The following is a 17,680-nucleotide window of genomic DNA, read 5'->3' on the forward strand; positions in this document are numbered from 1 at the left end:
TCACTACTACAGGCATTAGGCAAACACTTTTATTTCTTATTTAACCATGCTGCACGTATATATACAATACCAATATGTACAACTTGAACAAATACAATTTATACATAAAATACAACGGAAGTGTGGTTTTTGAAATTAATGTAACAAACTCATTGTACAATTTGTAATTTTGGCCAGCATACAGTATTGTAGCAATGCTACTGAAGTTGTTAATGATCTAAATTAGACTACAGTGTAAGTTCAAAGGCACTAGGAAGGTCTGTTTTCTAGCATTTTCAGAACAAAGAATAACTAAAAAGGAAGACAAATGTATACATTAAGAAATGGGGCAGACACTGGCGTTAAGTGTAAACCCTACCCGTTCCTTAATTCACAGCCCTGTAGGGAAGAGAGGGACCTTCCTTAAGATAAGAGTTAAGGAGAAAGGTATCTTTAAGAGACTAAAAAGAAACAACACAAAAAACACAACCCCCAAAACCATAATCATAACTTAAAAAACATGTTACAGATAAAGTGGCACCACCCCCAAAATAACCTTAAATTTCTTGCTGCAAAAATAGGTTCCCTTTTCCTAGAAAAGTAGATGACACAGCTTGTCAACAGATTCTACTTGTGGGATAAACACATAGAGACAGACCCTCCCCCATCCCGATTAAACTTACACTTTATGAGAAACTAAACAAAAACGGGGAATACTGCTATGTTTTAACATCCTAATTATTGGTATATATAATTAGAGGGTTTAGTAAAGAACATACCACAAACAACATTCTACCAAGGCTCCTTTTAATAAATAAATATTGCTACTTTAAATTAAAGAGAAAAATACCCATTCAAAAACCTATTTAAAAAAACAAAACAACCCTATTTATATGTGACACTCATTATAAATCTTCCTACTTCATATAATGAGCAAGTTTGTTCATCTATATCCTTTCATAAAATAAATATTGAAGTTACAAAATATTTCATTTGTGCACAAAAACACAATAAATGTGCGGAAACGGCTCTGACTGGAGCTTAATGAATAGCCCTGAAGTCAGTGTCCATGTTTTCACCTGGATTATCAGGCCTGCCTCAAATATCTAATTTTGGTATTTCACAAGATGAATATTCACTGTCCATCTGGTATAAACAGTTCTAACGTAAATGTTTTATTTAAAAAAAAAAATACAACCGTGCTAAAGCCGCCTGTTTTTTCAATTTCTCAATGCTTTGATTTTTTTCCACAGGTTGTTTTTTGTTACTGCAGTGGAGTGGAATAGAAAAAAATCTAACATACTGGCTTAAATTTTCTATATTGTTTTAGAGCTTAATGTAAAAGTTATTCCTTTCTTATTAACTGCATGGTTAAAGACTAGAAGTATGGACTTCTAAAAAGAAGTAGTCATCTTTTCTTTCTACTGGTAAAATTAAGATTTCTCTGGAGTAATTACTAACAGAGTTAATGTGCATCTGTAATTGCTGAGATATTTTGCTGACACAAAGCTTTTACAAACATAAATTCACCTCAAGTCTTCACAGTACGTAAACAATGCCCCACAGAGTAAAGTTACAAACTTCTATCTTACACATTACAAAGAAAATGCTGCCAGTGAAATGCAATTCTTATTACCTAGAAAATACGCACTATACACAGGACATTTAGCACACCCCTTCAGAGTGTACTTTAAGTTTATGGACACATTTTTACGACCACTGCACAAGTACACCACCTTCATTCACCCCCCACTCTATACACAGCTTTGTAATTATAAACCAATATTTAACCAAACTCCTTAAAACAATGTTAATTTCATAAATACTAATTTGTGAAGTCTCAAAACTTGCAACCAATGTTTCAAGGCTGATTACATAATTTTAAAATTCATAAAAGATACAGTAAGTGGTGTAGCTGTAGCATAATGTTCAAAAATATATAAATTTTGTAAGCAGCCAACAAAAGAAAATACAATCCTATTACAACTTATTTTACTATAAAATAAAAATATTTTTTATTTTTAGAGGAATATGGTCTAACTGGGTCTGTCAATGGAAGAAATTCAAGGAAGAATATTTTTTAAATAAAACATGGAGAAAAACAAAACAAGTGTTTCAAAGGCAAAGGATTAAAAGATATTTTTCTTACTTTGGTTGTATCTTTTGGAAAATAGAGACCTTTCTCAATTGGGAGATACAAAGCAATTTCCATCAAAATTTAGAACTCAAAGGAAAGTATCCATTACACTTCAAAGTCAATTTTAAAAATATACACTTATGGGTAAAGATTAGTGACCACTGTTTAGGTTCTCAATTTTCTGCCACTGTGACTCCTTTATGTTTAGGTACAAAGTCAATGTTTCAGGAGAACATGAAACCAGAACAAAAAAGTATATTTGACTTGAACTCAAAGTGGCAAAAAAGGTCAAGAGAGATCCAGATTAAACAGATTTTCAAGTTTGTTTGTTAAACATGTACATTTCTTCTAAAGAATGACTGACAAATTATAAATTTTCTACAGATCAGTAAGATCAGTCATCTAATACTTAAAATGCAATGACTTATCAGTATAAAAATTAGAACATATTTAAACAGGCTGGGCGGGGTTATGATTGAATCATTTCTTCATTTTGTGACCCATACATGCGTATATAAGAGCCCAACATCGGACAATTAGAGCTGCTACTGCCTGTCTGCAAAATAGGATATACATTTCTTTCTATTTTAAATATCTGGTTATCTAAACAAACAGTAGTTGAGTAAATTACTAGCCGGCTTATGTATATACATTTAAACTGCGACTCTATAGTATGAGCTGCTCCCCCAACTTCCCTGCATAGTATAAACTGAAGAGTAATACAACAATCTGAACTACCAGTTGTGCAATTTTAATATGCTATGTTAACTTAATATATATAGACTAACAGTTATTAGACAAATTATTCCAGTCTCACTCCATGATTTACAGCGTCCATTATTTGAAATTACACAAAAGTCTTCAGTGTTTAATTAAAGATTTTGTCCAGGCATGAGAATATCACTAATTTTTATTGAGATTTTCAGTCTGTAACATTCACTGAAGTAAAGAGTCAATTACCGTTTCAGGCTTTGCAGAACGCTTTCTGTTTGGAGAAGAAAAAAAGAAAACATGAACGCTTTCCTCAAAGACTGAAATGCAAACACTTTCCTTTACGTAGTAGAAAACACTGGGTGGCTGCAACGTCTAGAAATAGGCCACGGCCTGACATGTCTGATCATTACGAGATCAGCTCATGCGCACTGTCTCAGGCCAGGAGAAGGTCACCTAGAGGAGGTGCGAGAGCACGGCAGGCCCCCCCCACCCAGAGTGTGGGTCTAAGTGGATGATAATTTCCAAAACTGCACTAGACCACGTGGCCAGGCCAAGTGGGCTGCATGCTTGCCACACCGAACCCCCCGACTACCTCTCTGGGGCACGCTACAGGCGCAGGTGTGTTCCATAAAAATCAGAGACACACATCATCTGAGGCAACACAGCACAGATGCACGTGTAGGGGCTGATGGAAATCGCCACATACACAAGTTTACTGCAATGTTGCTTAGCACATTGAACTGTGCATGTCTCATGAGGAACACCACACTGAATTATCATATAATGTAATATCAATAAACCATTGACTGTGTATTTGTCTATGTTCCTGGTCATCTATCGTTTTCACAATACAGCAGGCTAATTCTGGTGTGCAGAGATGCTGGGTTTGGCTCATCTAATGTTTTTGGCTCATATGCTTTTTCTTTTCTTTTCTTTTTTTTTTTGGTTAAATCAAAAAGGCATTATATTTTAAAATGAGCATTCCAAAAACTATATCCAAACACTATATTAAATTATTTCTTTGTTTGTTTTAGGTCCACATAGTTTTACAAAAGTGACTAAAGACTGAGAGATCTCATGCAAATAATTCAGTATCTGGCTTCTCCTTTGAAACAACAGGATTCAGAAACCAGGGGCCCTCTATTCCCAGAACTAAGCAGGAGCAGGGCAGCAGCCACTCACTTTAGACCCAACACTCTCCATTTTGCCCCAGTTCCCACCACAGCCTATTTTTTGCCTACAGTGAGGCCAACTCTCTTAGCATTTATCATCACACTTGCATTGTTATTTTTCTTACTAACTTCAGAATTAAGAGGAATACATCCCTATTAAATGTGGAAAAGTGAAACAAGTAGAGGGACTTGTGTTTTTTTTGAACTGTTATGCTTCATTCATTAATATTACATGCATGGCTTCTTCTGGAATATGAAAAGTTTTTAACCTCTTGACACCTAAATACCAAAGATTGTAAAAATTTGTATACTTTTAATATGCTATTGATTCTTCCTCCCCAAGTTCAACTATCCCAAATTTATTAATGTTAGGTTGTCTATGAGATTATGACACACAAAAATATTAAAACCATACAACTTCACCCTAATCAAAAATCTATGTCCTCAAAGCAGGGAAAAATAAGCTTATTTCCTCTCATTTCAGGAGCCCCAAAGTCTTACATCCAGTTTAAGCAAGTTGAGCAGTACTTGATGCAGGGTAGGGAGAGAAGAAATAAACCCAGCCCAAGGCACTCACATTCTGGTTTCCCTGGGCTCATGTTATGACACATACAGATGACTCAACAGTCAAAACCAGCACCCAGAAGAGAGGAAAAGATGGTCAGGGAAGCTTTCTTTAACCAACAACTGAGGAAATCAAAGTTCTTGGGACGATTTTTATGATAGAAAAACGAATCAGCTGAATACAATACCTTGGGAGTCTAACCAGGCAAATTAATTAGCATCTTCTAGAAGAATCAGTGTAAGAATTAAGGAATTAAGATAGTAGGTGATTTACACATTTGGAAAGAACAAAATACGTTAATAATAAATTCTATTACTTAGGAGGGCTAAAGAAACTGATTCTTTAGCAAGATTGTATTTACTCAAATCGTAACTACCTAAGAACTTTGATGTTTATTTAAATATATCAGCCAAAACATTTACCATATTAACTAAATTTTCTTTAAATGTATCTCGTTGCCTTATTTCACAGTATGCAAAGACAGTCCTTACCTTCTCCCTGTCTTTGGCCTTGCTTTTCCCTTTGAGGTCCGTGGCCTCTCCAATTTCATCAAGGACTGCCGCAGGCTCTCCTCAGTATAGGCAAGATACACGTGGGAAAGGTCCACTTCAAAGGGCTAAGAAAAGGAGACACATACCAGATACTCTCAGAGGAGGAATTTACATCAGATTTGGGGAAAAATTTAAAATACTAAATAAACTCCTTGGAAAAAACCACAGAAGACAGGACCAAATAAATGTCTAAAGATACCTTCTTCTAATGTCATTTATCGCAATATTCACCAAGGGTTGGTGAATAAGACCTGCCACACTATAAAGTCCTTAATAGTAAAGAAAAACTGTTGCTGTTTTCCCTAAAGCTGTATTTCTAACAGCTCTAAAAAGGACTAGCACTGAAAAGGAGATTCTAATCTCTGAGCATATGCCCATGACGCAGAAGGCGATGAAGGGTGACTCTGACAGTGATTCCACGCCACTCCTGTGCAGAAATAAGCCTGCTCCGGACTGAAGGTGAGCAGAACTCTCTTGGTTATCACCCCAGCCACTGTTCCCAAAAGACTGGCCGACTTTTCCACACAGCTGATTAACAGATATCATGTTGATAACACAGTGACCCACATTCCTATGAAGAAACAACTGTAATCAAAAAAAAAAAAAAAAAGCACTTACATCTTTCTCTTTTTTATCAGGAACTGGAGTCTGCTTCCTCATGTTATTTCCTGTGTAGGCAACACATTTCTCAAAAAAGGAAAAAAAGCAGAGGACAATTGTCTTAATTAGCAATTGACACTGTGAATAAGCAAATTACTATGAGACATGCTGATGTTACACGCATAAAACGTGATCTGAACGCTGGAACAGAAAGGGACCCAGAGGTCCTTCAGTCCTATGCAGCCCTACACAATTTCCACTGACTAGTCTGTGTGTTATCATAGAGTTAATCAGAGAAACCTCTTATCCACCCCACTGGGTTCTCAGCTGATCCCTCCTCTGGACCATCTTTCTCCCCACGAAAGCCTGCAAAGTGACCGTGTCCAGGAAGCGCTCCACAAGGACTTCATGAAAGGATGAAGGTAATACTCACCAGCTGCCATTCTCCTATGTCTTCATTCCAATGGACATAGTTTTCAATCATTTCCTTTTAAAAGAGTCAAAGATAGTCTAATTTTAATATTTGATAACATTTAAAATACTGAAAAATATTCAAGAAACTAAAATCTTAACATATTAGGGAGAAAAAGGTGTCTCAAAACATATACTGCATGATACACTTTTTATACATTTAAAAATACACGCTTTTAAGAGATATATGTAGATGCAATTAAACCATATAAAAATAAAAAGCAAGGAAATGGAGACCATGGGACTCAGGAAGATGGATACCCTCAGTTGGAAAGAGGCAAACGGATGGAAGAAGGGAGAGGGAACTATTTGACTGGAAGCAGGTTACTGCCATGGGCATAGCTTTTGTTTGCGGTGATGCGTTCAACTACAAAATAACTAACTAAATGAAAGCGGACCATCCAAGGACCAATAAGGAGAGCGTACCAAGAACCAGAGATTAATTCTGTGCACCTGACGTCCGAAGGAAAGATACACTGAGGCTTCTTTTCAGACAAATTTCTTAAAGCTACAGATTCAAAATAAATTTTTTTTAAAAATCAGTATTTTAAGTTTACTAAAATGTACTGGAAAGAGGAAAATTCTGAGTAAAGAAAAATAGACGCTGAAATTTCTAAATTACACTATTATTAAGAATTAGCATCAATCTGGAGATAGATAATGGTGATGATTGTACAATATAGTGAATATACTTAACGTCACCGAATTGTACTCTTAAAAATAGTTAACATGGGGCTGGCCAAATGGCTCAGTTGGTTAGAGCGCGAGCTCTGAATAACAGGGTTGCTGGTTCGATTCCCACATGGGCCAGTGAGCTGCGCCCTCCACAACTAGATTGAAGGCAACAAGCTGCCGCTGAGCTTCCGGAGGGGCGACCAGATGGCGCCAGCTCTCAACAACAAGGTTGCCGGTTCGATTCCCACATGGGATGGTGGGCTGCGCCCCCTGCAACTAAGATTGAAAACAGCGCCTGGACTTGGAGCTGAGCTGTGCCCTCCACAACTAGATTGAAGGACAACTTGGAGCTAATGGGCCCTGGAGAAACACAGTTCCCCAATATTCCCCAATAAAAATAAAATAAAATAAAAAAGTTAGAATGGTCAGTTTCATGGTACGTATATTTTACCACACACCACAAACAGACTTAGCATCCATAAGCAGAAAGAAAAAGTTAGCACAGGAGTTCTGCTTATTCTACTTATAGGATACAGGACACTGAATGAATAAACAGGGCCTATACCTTGATTCTGATTGTAATTGCAGTAAGTCTTCACTTAACATCGTCAATAGGTTCTTGGAAAATGAAACTTTAAGCAAAATGGCATATAAAGAAACCAGCTAATTGATATAAATAAGAGTTAAGTTTCTACGGAATATTTCTGGTCACAAAAAAATTCACCAAATTTCTAAATAAAGACCGCAAACCCTCATATTGAACATTGAAATAAATGTGAGGTATACATATATTTAAGAAAGATTGATAAAAACAAGTAAGATAATTATTTTTCAAACAGCTCACTCTAGTTCAGGGAAATATATTTGCAGGTGGCTGGAGCCTGTCTTAGAAGCCCAGGGTAAAAGGAGGGAACCCACCCTGGACAGGACACCCTACCCTCGGAGGGCACGTCACACACACCAAGTCACTCAGTCTGGGACAATTTAGACACACCAATTCACCTCATGTGCACATCTTTGAGGTGTGGCAGGAAACAGGAGGACTCGGAAAAAACCCACGCAGACATGGGGAGAAATGCAAACTCCACACAGACAGTGGTCCCAGCTGGGAAGCAATTGTTTTTCTGATCAATGTTGTAACAAAATGACGCTGAATGAAATGATCTGCTATACATGAATCTGGATTCCTCCAAAGGGCTGAGAAATTCTTATTTAGATACTTAGGTACAGAAACAGAATTATGCATTAAGATAACAGCTGAAGTGAACTGTGATAACACTAGTTCAAGAAAATTTTATCATCAACAACTGAAGTGTAAATATTTAGCACCAATTAAGTGACAAATTATCTTTCCTTACTCCTTAACCCCAGCCAAGTGACCTAATATCTAGGTAGGACAACGTCCCTCTTACCTGATAATCCTGAGGTATAAAGTTATCGATAATGAGCATCTGAAGTCGAAGCTCCCTGCTAAGTTGTCGAATGTTCTCCAGCAGGCCTTCAATTTCCCGCTGGTGTTCCTGTTGGAGATCAGCCATCTACGAGAAAATCAGTGAAAATACTAAGGACAAACAAGATTTTAAACACAAAACAGTTCCGTCTGACATGGGGCACTGGCCGAAGAGGCCCTGGAAGTGCTTATCCAGTTCTTTCACAAAAACAGTGGACAGAACAACACTATCACCGTCTGTTCCACGTTAAGTTTGAAAATAAACACTTTAGCTTAATAGCTAAAATTAAAAATTTCATATAAGGAGAAAATTTTATTCCTTTAAAATTTTAAGCACAGATTATGAGTCCTTTAGGATTCTTAACCATCCTTAATCTAAGGAATTCTTTTTTTTAAAAGTTCAGAACAACATTAGTAGGGAACTTCTAAGAGACCAACCTCTGACTTTGCAGCCATAAGCATAGTCCAAACTTTCTTTAATTTCTTGGTCTTTCCCTGTGCTTCTTCTTGCAAACTGGTATATTTTTCTTCAATATCCAAGCGTTCTTGCTATGACAAAAATTGATAAATTTCAAAATAATTTTCTTCATTAAATCACAAATTTAATTATTTAACAAATAATATAAATGTTTAGCAATTATTATCTTCAAAGCAACCCACAGATCTGCTTTAACATTTTATTAAGAGCACAGGTATTTAGCTTTTCAGTAGAAAAATTAAATACCTTAGGCAAAGTGTCAACCAAAACCAAAAAGTCACATTACCTCTTTTTCCTCAAGTTCTCTGCGAAGTTGCTCGGCTCTCTTCCTCCTTTCTTCCAGTTCCATATTAGATTCTTCAAGCAGTTTCTCTTGTTCCTCAGCTTTCGCCAACAAATCAACACCCCCAACAATCACCTTCTTCTCCAGTGCAGATAATTTCTCTAGCAAAGACTGATGCTCTTGTCTGTTGATTAAAATGAGAACACTCTACATCATCGATTATCTACTAATCTATCAAAATCGTTTCCCAAAATTTAACAAAAATTTGGATGCAAATTTTCAAAACAGGAATATAATTATGTAACATCTCTATCAAATTATACCACTGGGTAGTATTAATTCATGATTTAATATATAACTAATTCAAATTCACTGGTATTTTTTCCTCCCACATAGAGAGGAAATAAGCAAAACAGGTGTAACTTTTAGAAATACAATATATTCAATAAAACCTTCTATCCAAAAATAGCTACTCTGGAGACAAAAATCAAGTTTTTAATTACTATTCAATTTTCTTGCTTATACATCCTATGAAAAACAGCAAGAATTTAAATCACAAATCCATCTCAATTCAGTGGTACTCACTGGGCCTTAAGAAGATCCTTTTCCCGTTTCTCTAATTCAGCTCTAGCCTTGTTTCTTTCTTCTTCTTCCATATCGAGCTTTGTTTCAAGTGCTTTTCTCTCCTCATCAATTTTTGCTTGCATTTCAACCATCTTATCAGGGGAAACTTTCTTTTTACCTATTTGAGTCATTTAATTGTAACAATCACTTTAGAGTTAATGCTTCAGACTTGAACAAAGTATCTTCATTTTTATAAAAGATGCATTCCTCAATAACTTAAAATCAAATATCAACATTGGAATTCAAATCAATAATATGTTTTATTTTCCTAGAAGAACTTTTTAACTAATTGCTAAATTCAAACTGCTATCCAATTGCGCCACAATAACTAAGAATAAAAATAAGTGAAAGAGAAGCAAAACAGATGAGCAGGGAAAAAAAGAGATAAATTAACAAGAAAGCCAAATAAATAAAGCAAAGATCTGTGTGTCCCCAAATAACATATATGGTCAAAAAAGCAATATGATTTTTTAGTTACTTTTTTCTGATAACCAGGTACAAAATTAAGTGGCTCTAAAAATACCTCCCCGAAACTTATTAAAATAAATAAGCAAAAGTCACACATAGGTATAAAATGAACACATAAAAATATCAGGTAGAACTTACAGCAAGTAGTTTTTAATATATATCTTTAGTGTTTATAATATTTTTGTGGTTACCTGAGGAGAGGGTGGTAAAAGGAGAGAGTGGATGGTAGAAGAGGGTAAAAGGGGTCAACTATATGCTGATGGAAGGAGAACTGACTCTGGGTGGTGAACACACAATGCAATATATAGATGATGTATTATAGAATTGTATACCTGAAACCTATGTAGTTTTGTTGACCATTGTCACCCCAATAAATTTTAATTTAAAAAATTTTTAAGTTTTTGTTCAATAAAAGTACTTAATTTTATTTAATAGTATATTTTTAAAGGAAAAAAAATTCTATATTGATTATATAACAGTTATATAGTAATCAACCAGGCATTTTATAGTTGCTGAGCTGTCATGATATATCATACCTTAAATGAATAACTAAAATAACTCTTATGTCAAACACAGGATCCTAAATCTCCCTAAGTCAGAAAGAACATGATAAGTGTCAAATATAAATAGAAATACTACAAAATAATAAAGCTGGAAATACAGTTTCCAATTGATTATTTTGATTATAATGTCTAGTAGAGTGTTTTACATACAAATAATAGTACAAAAAAGTGTTAAATTTGTTACAAATAGTACTGAATAAAAAGTTTACTAAATGAATTTCAAAATCATGAAATTAAAATGAAAAATCAAAAAGAAAATAAAAACTAGCATATTAAACTGGTTATGAAACTGAATCAAAGATAATTCATTTCTGGTAATACAATTTCTTTGAAGCATACTTTTCCTTCAGAAAAAACAAACAAACTTTTCGTAGAATTGATCTGAGGCTCTTCTGAAAGCTTTCTGTCATTCTTAACTTCCTTCCCAAAGGACCACAGAAAAGTGTAAACCAGAAGACTTTATAAATTGTTAATGTCTCCACCCAAAAGCTAACTAACCTCTTCTGCTAGCGAGGAAAGAGAACTGAAAAATAACGATGATGGAGATATGTATCTGAATATATTCTTTCAGGAACCATGAGACGAAGAATCATTCATAGGCTTTAATTTATCATAGGATAAAATTATATAAAAAACCCCCAAGGGTTTCAAATATATTACCATTTGATTTTACAGAAACATTAAGTCCAAAGCAAACTTAAGCCACGAGACAAATAAGTTAAATAAAAGAGTAAATAAAAGCACTGATCCAAATTCATGCTTTGGTGTGGTGTGATTCATTGCATTCCAAAAGTCAGGATGTAGACCTGATTCTGTGGGCTTTTTTGGCACAGTCACCTGTATTGAATGTTCTGAATTACATACACTGTTAAAAAATAATTTAGAAAAATAATTTTATCCCTATTCCCAATGAATTCCTAGAAAGAATTTCCCATCAGTAATATTATTTCTTAGAAATTTGAGGAGGAAAGTATAAGTTCAGGTACAAAGTAAGTACATGCATAATAAATTGTAACTTCCTTTCCACTTCAGAATTACAAATATTTAAAGAAAACATGGCAAATATGTTAAGACAAAAATAAACCCAACAAAACCTATATATTATGAAGACATAGATACTAACGATATACAGGAAATGGTGTGATGAACACATGTACATTGATTTTTTTAGGCTTCTACGATTCTAATTGTTTTGTTAACCATTAAAAACAGTTTCCAAACCCATTGAGAGGCAGTAAAATAAAAAGATTTTATATGTAGAAATACAAAAGCATATGCCTATTGATAAATTACTACTATGCCTAAATTGCATTAGTTATTCAAAACCATTCAAGTAATATTTCCAAACTAATGCTTTAGCAACAAAGATCCTACTGTGTTCTGGTAACACTTTCATAAAGATGACCATGCATATACAGCTAGGTTCAGTTTCAAAAGTCTAATATTTCAGTAACATATTATTACCAGAATTACTCTGATAAATCATTACATTTCTCCCCAAATAATATTTTAATCTAAATGTAAATATGTACCAATTCTCCTAACCAGGCACTTAAAAACGTGACATCACTAAAAGTCACTTTTACATTGATTTAAAAAAAAATCTTAACCAAACCAACCAAACAAAAAAAAATGCTTCTTCTTCTAATACTGCGTGATAAAATTCAGCACAAATTTCAGATTAAAAAAAAAAAAAAGTTAATGTCATAGGGTAATTAAACCAAACAGGAGTAGTAATATTTAAAACTGCCCTATGCCATGTGCTCTACCCAAAACTATGAAAGTGAACTTTGGCAAGGTGAACTTAAAGGGAAGAATCTCAGAAAAGTGTCAACTGAGTTAATTTCATAAGCACCCATGGACATAAGGAACCAGGCATTTGATTCCTCTATTTTAAAAAAAAGGGGGGAAAATGCTTAAATCATTTATATTTGTATTTCCAAAATTTGGCTTAATGAGTCTTTAGGAATTTAGGAAAAAAGATAATGCCATCTGGTTCTGGTGATATATTTATTTTTATCTGTTTTGTTAATTAGGTCTAGCACATCCTGTGTGCTTGCCACTACCCACCTAATACTTCTGAACTGTTCCCCTAAAAACATAATTTGGAAACAAGAATGTTCCTAATATATTCCTCAATAAAAATCAAAATAAAATTTTTAAAAATTTAGGAAAAAAGGAAGTTTTTTTTGTTAAAAAAAACTAAAGCTGTATTTTTTAAATACAAAAGATGAATACTTACCTTGTAAAAAATATTAAATTTTAAAAATGTTAAGTGATAAAATTCTTTTAAGTTTAAATAATTGTACCACGTGGAGTGCAAATCAATCACACCAACCTGCTTGATCTTTCAATAAGAAGTAGTAAGCAAATCGTAGACAGGAAGCATATGCACAGAGATGAGGAAGAAAAAAAGAAAAGCATTATTTCTTATGTAAAACAAAGAAAAATGTATATTAGCATTTATTTATAGTTTAAGTATAGAAATAAATCGTTATCAAAACTGAAACTGAGCAGTTTTATGTAACCAGTAAAGCATATTAAATACAATGTAATTTAAGCAGATAATACGATTAATTTAATTTAGTCTGAGGTTACAATTCAACCTCCAGGGCTTACACTGACTCCCAAACTCCTGCAATATAACAAACAGTTCAGCACCAAGTGGGTATAATAACGGTGGACATGGAATTGGGAACCTGCTAAGACCTGGGAAGTATTCTAAAAGAGCAAAACAGATAATTATGCCAATTTCAAAACAATTAATAAATTAAAAGTAGCAAAAGTCACGTTGTCCATTTTCAAAATTTCCCAATTCAATGTTCTTCCAATATAAGGATCTGTTACAGGTGTGCCTCTCTTTAAGAAAATCCAACCCCAAAGCCTCAATCCCAAATTAGATTATAGTAATTTGTAGTGATTATGTGGTTAACAAAAGGATTTATTTAATGAAGAAGTTTTAAAGGCAGCAAGTTCTCCCAATACATTTGATTTTCCAACTTGATTTATATGCAATATTTTTTCAGAAAAAAACTCTTGTGCACAAAGTGAAGTACACCTGTATAATAAACTTGCATTCAATCTATTAGTAGATCGTCAAGGATGATTATAATAATGATGCTATAGAAGTAAATGATCAATTGATGATTCAAGCAAAAGACATCTTAAACAAGGCCATTCATATTTTTAAAGGGGAAAGTACATACAAGTAACACACAGCAACCACATGCTGGGACTACCTTATCTCGACTTCACTAACACACATCACAACAAGAAACTTAATGTTACGTGCTAGGTACACAAATAGTAACTAAAACTGCTTAAATTGAAGAAAGCACAACCCATTTCATAACATACTTTCATATAACTAGTCTTTAAGGATTAAGGTAAGTTTTAAAACAGAAAATTAAATTAAAATGCCTCCCACTCAGATATTTTCTTGTATTTTGTTGTTTAAATACAAAATAATACCTCTATATATGGTTTCTAAAGCAATTTCATATATTTTATGTTATCCTCTGAAATTAATTGTTTTGGTAAAATTTAAGAATTGTCAATAGAGAAAACAATTCTTAATATTCTTGGAATTCTTCCTCTAGAAAGCTAAAAGCATAAGAACAATAACCACATGTCTTCGCTATTAGTTTTGAAAGGTAAGTATGTCGATAATGCTTTAAAAGGCAGTAAGCTGCAAGCTAGTACAAGAAAGCATCACTTCTCTTTCCTTCTGAAAATAAAACATAGATATAATTAATAACACTTTTCAATTTAATTAATTAAAGTTTAATAAAAACACTTGAGGTTTGAAATAAGTTGATAGATCCTGCATAAACAGTATTTTGTGGATCTGAATTTGCTAATCATACTTTAGAAAATTTCTTAAAATCAATCAGGAAATTTTGAAATAGAGATAAATGGCTATTTGATATAAAATACTATTCAATTTATCTTTCCTTGCTTCAAACTTTACTTATTTATTTGGGAGCTTTCAATCTTAAGCTACCCTAAGAATACACCAAAGCATAAAACATTTACAACTGTAAGATATGTTATAATGAGCCCTGGTGTACTTCCAAATGTAATTTGGACTTTTAGAAATTCAGGATCTGTTATTACACATCCCTTATACTGACTAGGATTAGGATTCTGTCATGAAATATGAAAAAGAATGATAAAAATTATTCTTTTGTACAGCTTACTAGCTCTCTTTACATTATCTCGATTGCAGAAGCATGAATCTCTCTTCCATTGTCTCAAACATAAGCTTAAGCATATGTTTTAACAATTATGGATAACTGGAAGCGATGAAGGGGGGTGGAAATCACCACATGCTCTGTTCTCCTGAGAAGTCCAACACGTATTCTGTAAGTAATGACAGGGAGCGGTGCAGCATTTCTCAAATGAAGCCCATGGGTTATGGAAAAGCCAAAGCTCTGTTAGAGGATTTAAGAGCTGCCACTCACTAGGCAAGAACTTATCCAGAGGTTTCTCTATGACAGAACATGTGGAGTCTGAGCTACTGCTGCTGCTACTGCCTGGAAGACAAAGACATGAGCCCAACGGGAACCACAGAAAAAGGAAACAAGGAAAGGACACAAGACAGAAAAATTCAGTTCCAGAGAGAGAATTTTAAAGGACAATCAAGCTTTGTATTAAAGAACCAAAACTTACTTTCCCTTAAAACCAGTCTTGGTAGTCTAGCCAATATTCTCTAATAAAGAAAGCCATGCAGGAGAATTAGAAACTGTATTCCTTTAAGCGTGTACAAAAATAGTGGGCAAACGCCACTATTCACCTAAAACACAGTAATTCAGAGGCTTGGAATGACAAGAATGAAAAATCAGTAAGCCATTTGGTGACATGTCTGTTTATTTAAATTATTTAGGTTGATAAGTTAAAGGAACTGAGTTTTAAAATTTAAGCTCTTGCACAATTAAAATCACAGAAATGATAAACTGTCCTTCATTATAGACAGGTTGGTGTATCTCTAATTTCACTTGTTCCCCTCTAAAACATCAAACTATCAGATATAATTACATGTTTCAAAGTTTCATGGCAAAACTTTGAAGAGCTCACTGAACATTTAAAAATTTCTAAGCCTGAAAGGGAGGTATTTTTCTATTAAATGTTTGAACATATGACACAGTGGCATTTTTTTCTATTCAAAATTTTATTTTTAATAAATCTATTATCTGTTTTAGCTTTGAATAGTTTTCCTTTGTGAAAAAATAGGTTTGAACACAAAACCATTTTTCTAATAAGTACTTAGGTTTTGCAGGCCATACAGTCTCATGTGAAAACAGCCAGCCATAGACCATACATAAACAAATGAGCACGGCTGTGTAATAAAATTTTATTTACAAAAACAGGCGGTAGGCTGGATTTGGCCAGCAGACTATATTTTGCCAACTCTTGCTCTAAATCATGCTTTTCCTGTCTTTTGAAGTTAAAAATCTTCATAGTTTTTAAATTTGGGACTCCTGATCAAGCAGTGATGGGTTTATTTTCAGTAAGATCATTTTAATAAGAGAAGCAAAATATGTACCAGCTTGGAAACAATGATCCACATTAATGGAAGAGAATTCTGAAATAAATATACATTTAGGGTAAAAAGATTTGAAATGTAGGTGATTATAATACGTCTCTCTCTTTTGCATGTTATCTATACCTTTCTCACAACAAACACAGTCTTAATCCACACTTGGCAACAAATGCCCCATAATAGGGTGAGAATGAAAGTACACTTCATAAAGAAAAAATTAAATTAAAAAAATAGAATCCTTATATAAATTTATTATTTAAAAATTCAGTGACTTCTAAAGCCTAACCCTGCTTGAGAAAAACTTCACCTTATCCTGAAGTTATGTTCCTAACACAGATGAAAGTCCCCACATAAAATTAAAACCCTACATGAAAATTTTAAATGGTACATCCACTAGAACAGATTTTTACAATTCTAAATTCTAAAAAACCCAGAACATATGGTATTCTAATTCAACTATAAATAGATCAATATAGGAGGAAAAAATAATGCAGTTAACCAGGTTCATGGCATACTTCCTCTGTTCCAATTGCTACCGATACTAAATATGGCAAAATAATAGGCATGCACTCAACAGCCTTGGGAATGTTAAACCATCCGTAGGTAGCAATCCCGGTTAATTTCTAGAACTGAAAAAGAACTTACCCCTCCTTTTTTTCCTTTTCTCTCCATCTTCTCCAACTTCACCCTCTTCATCATCATCCTCCTCTGACCCACTGATATCAGAGCCTGATATTTCTTCCCCTTGAATAGAAATTTAATACAATAATTATTAATCTGTACCAGGTCACTGGCTATTTAGGAAATGCCTGTATCAACTTTCTTCATTAAGTTTTTGTTGCCCTAAACAAATTTTATATTAATATTCCTAGACAGTATATCAGATACGCTAATCTCAGAAACAGACATGATATAACGTACACAGAGGTTTTATTTTTAAAGTTCCTAAAGAGAAATTAAATTCTGATCCATTTAAAATTTCAAATAACAGTTTAAGTACAGTTCTGTGTGTGTGTGTGTGTGCGTGTGTGTGTGTGTAAATTACATGTTAGAGTAATTTACTCTAAGTTAGAGTTAAAGGCTTCAGTCTCTTAAACATGTGATCACTTTTGGGGAGCATTTTCTCCTCAGTTTTGTTTAAGATTTTAAATAATTCATTGAACCTGTATATTTTTTCAGAGCAATAAAGCTCATCTAATACAGTAAAAAGGACTATATCATAAGAAATAATTCAAAAGAAAAAGGGCTTATTTGTACAAAGATTATGTGAACTTAAATTTTGGAAAAAGGAATTCACTAAAAATGTTTAAACACCTCAGTAGCAATGTGCACATCTATTGCCCAAATCTTGGTTTCTAAATTCCATTCTCCAATGAAAGGAATCAGGGAGAAATAGATGATTTTAAGG

The 17,680-nt window shown here is 33.8% G+C and overlaps 1 protein-coding gene across 3 annotated transcripts in view; it reads right to left on the bottom strand.

The window, feature by feature from the left end:
• Window positions 1-36: 36 nt before the first annotated feature.
• KIF3A (kinesin family member 3A) overlaps window positions 37-17,680 on the bottom strand; it is a 47,616-nt gene continuing 29,972 nt past the window's right edge. Inside the window, exons 9-19 of one of the 3 annotated variants that reach the window (XM_033096558.1) lie at window positions 16,918-17,016; window positions 15,194-15,265; window positions 13,069-13,077; window positions 9,661-9,817; window positions 9,079-9,259; window positions 8,753-8,863; window positions 8,277-8,402; window positions 6,152-6,205; window positions 5,737-5,805; window positions 5,059-5,183; window positions 37-3,101 (exon numbers count right to left, since the gene is read on the bottom strand). In XM_033096558.1, coding sequence (XP_032952449.1) covers window positions 3,053-3,101; window positions 5,059-5,183; window positions 5,737-5,805; window positions 6,152-6,205; window positions 8,277-8,402; window positions 8,753-8,863; window positions 9,079-9,259; window positions 9,661-9,817; window positions 13,069-13,077; window positions 15,194-15,265; window positions 16,918-17,016 — 1,052 coding nt within the window. In that variant the 3' untranslated portion in view covers window positions 37-3,052. The remainder of the gene's footprint in view (window positions 3,102-5,058; window positions 5,184-5,736; window positions 5,806-6,151; window positions 6,206-8,276; window positions 8,403-8,752; window positions 8,864-9,078; window positions 9,260-9,660; window positions 9,818-13,068; window positions 13,078-15,193; window positions 15,266-16,917; window positions 17,017-17,680) is intronic. The other 2 variants (XM_033096559.1, XM_033096560.1) reach the window with 2 other exon arrangements.

The sequence above is a fragment of the Rhinolophus ferrumequinum genome, chromosome 24, assembly GCF_004115265.2.
Source record: "Rhinolophus ferrumequinum isolate MPI-CBG mRhiFer1 chromosome 24, mRhiFer1_v1.p, whole genome shotgun sequence".
NCBI classification, from domain to species: domain Eukaryota; kingdom Metazoa; phylum Chordata; class Mammalia; order Chiroptera; family Rhinolophidae; genus Rhinolophus; species Rhinolophus ferrumequinum.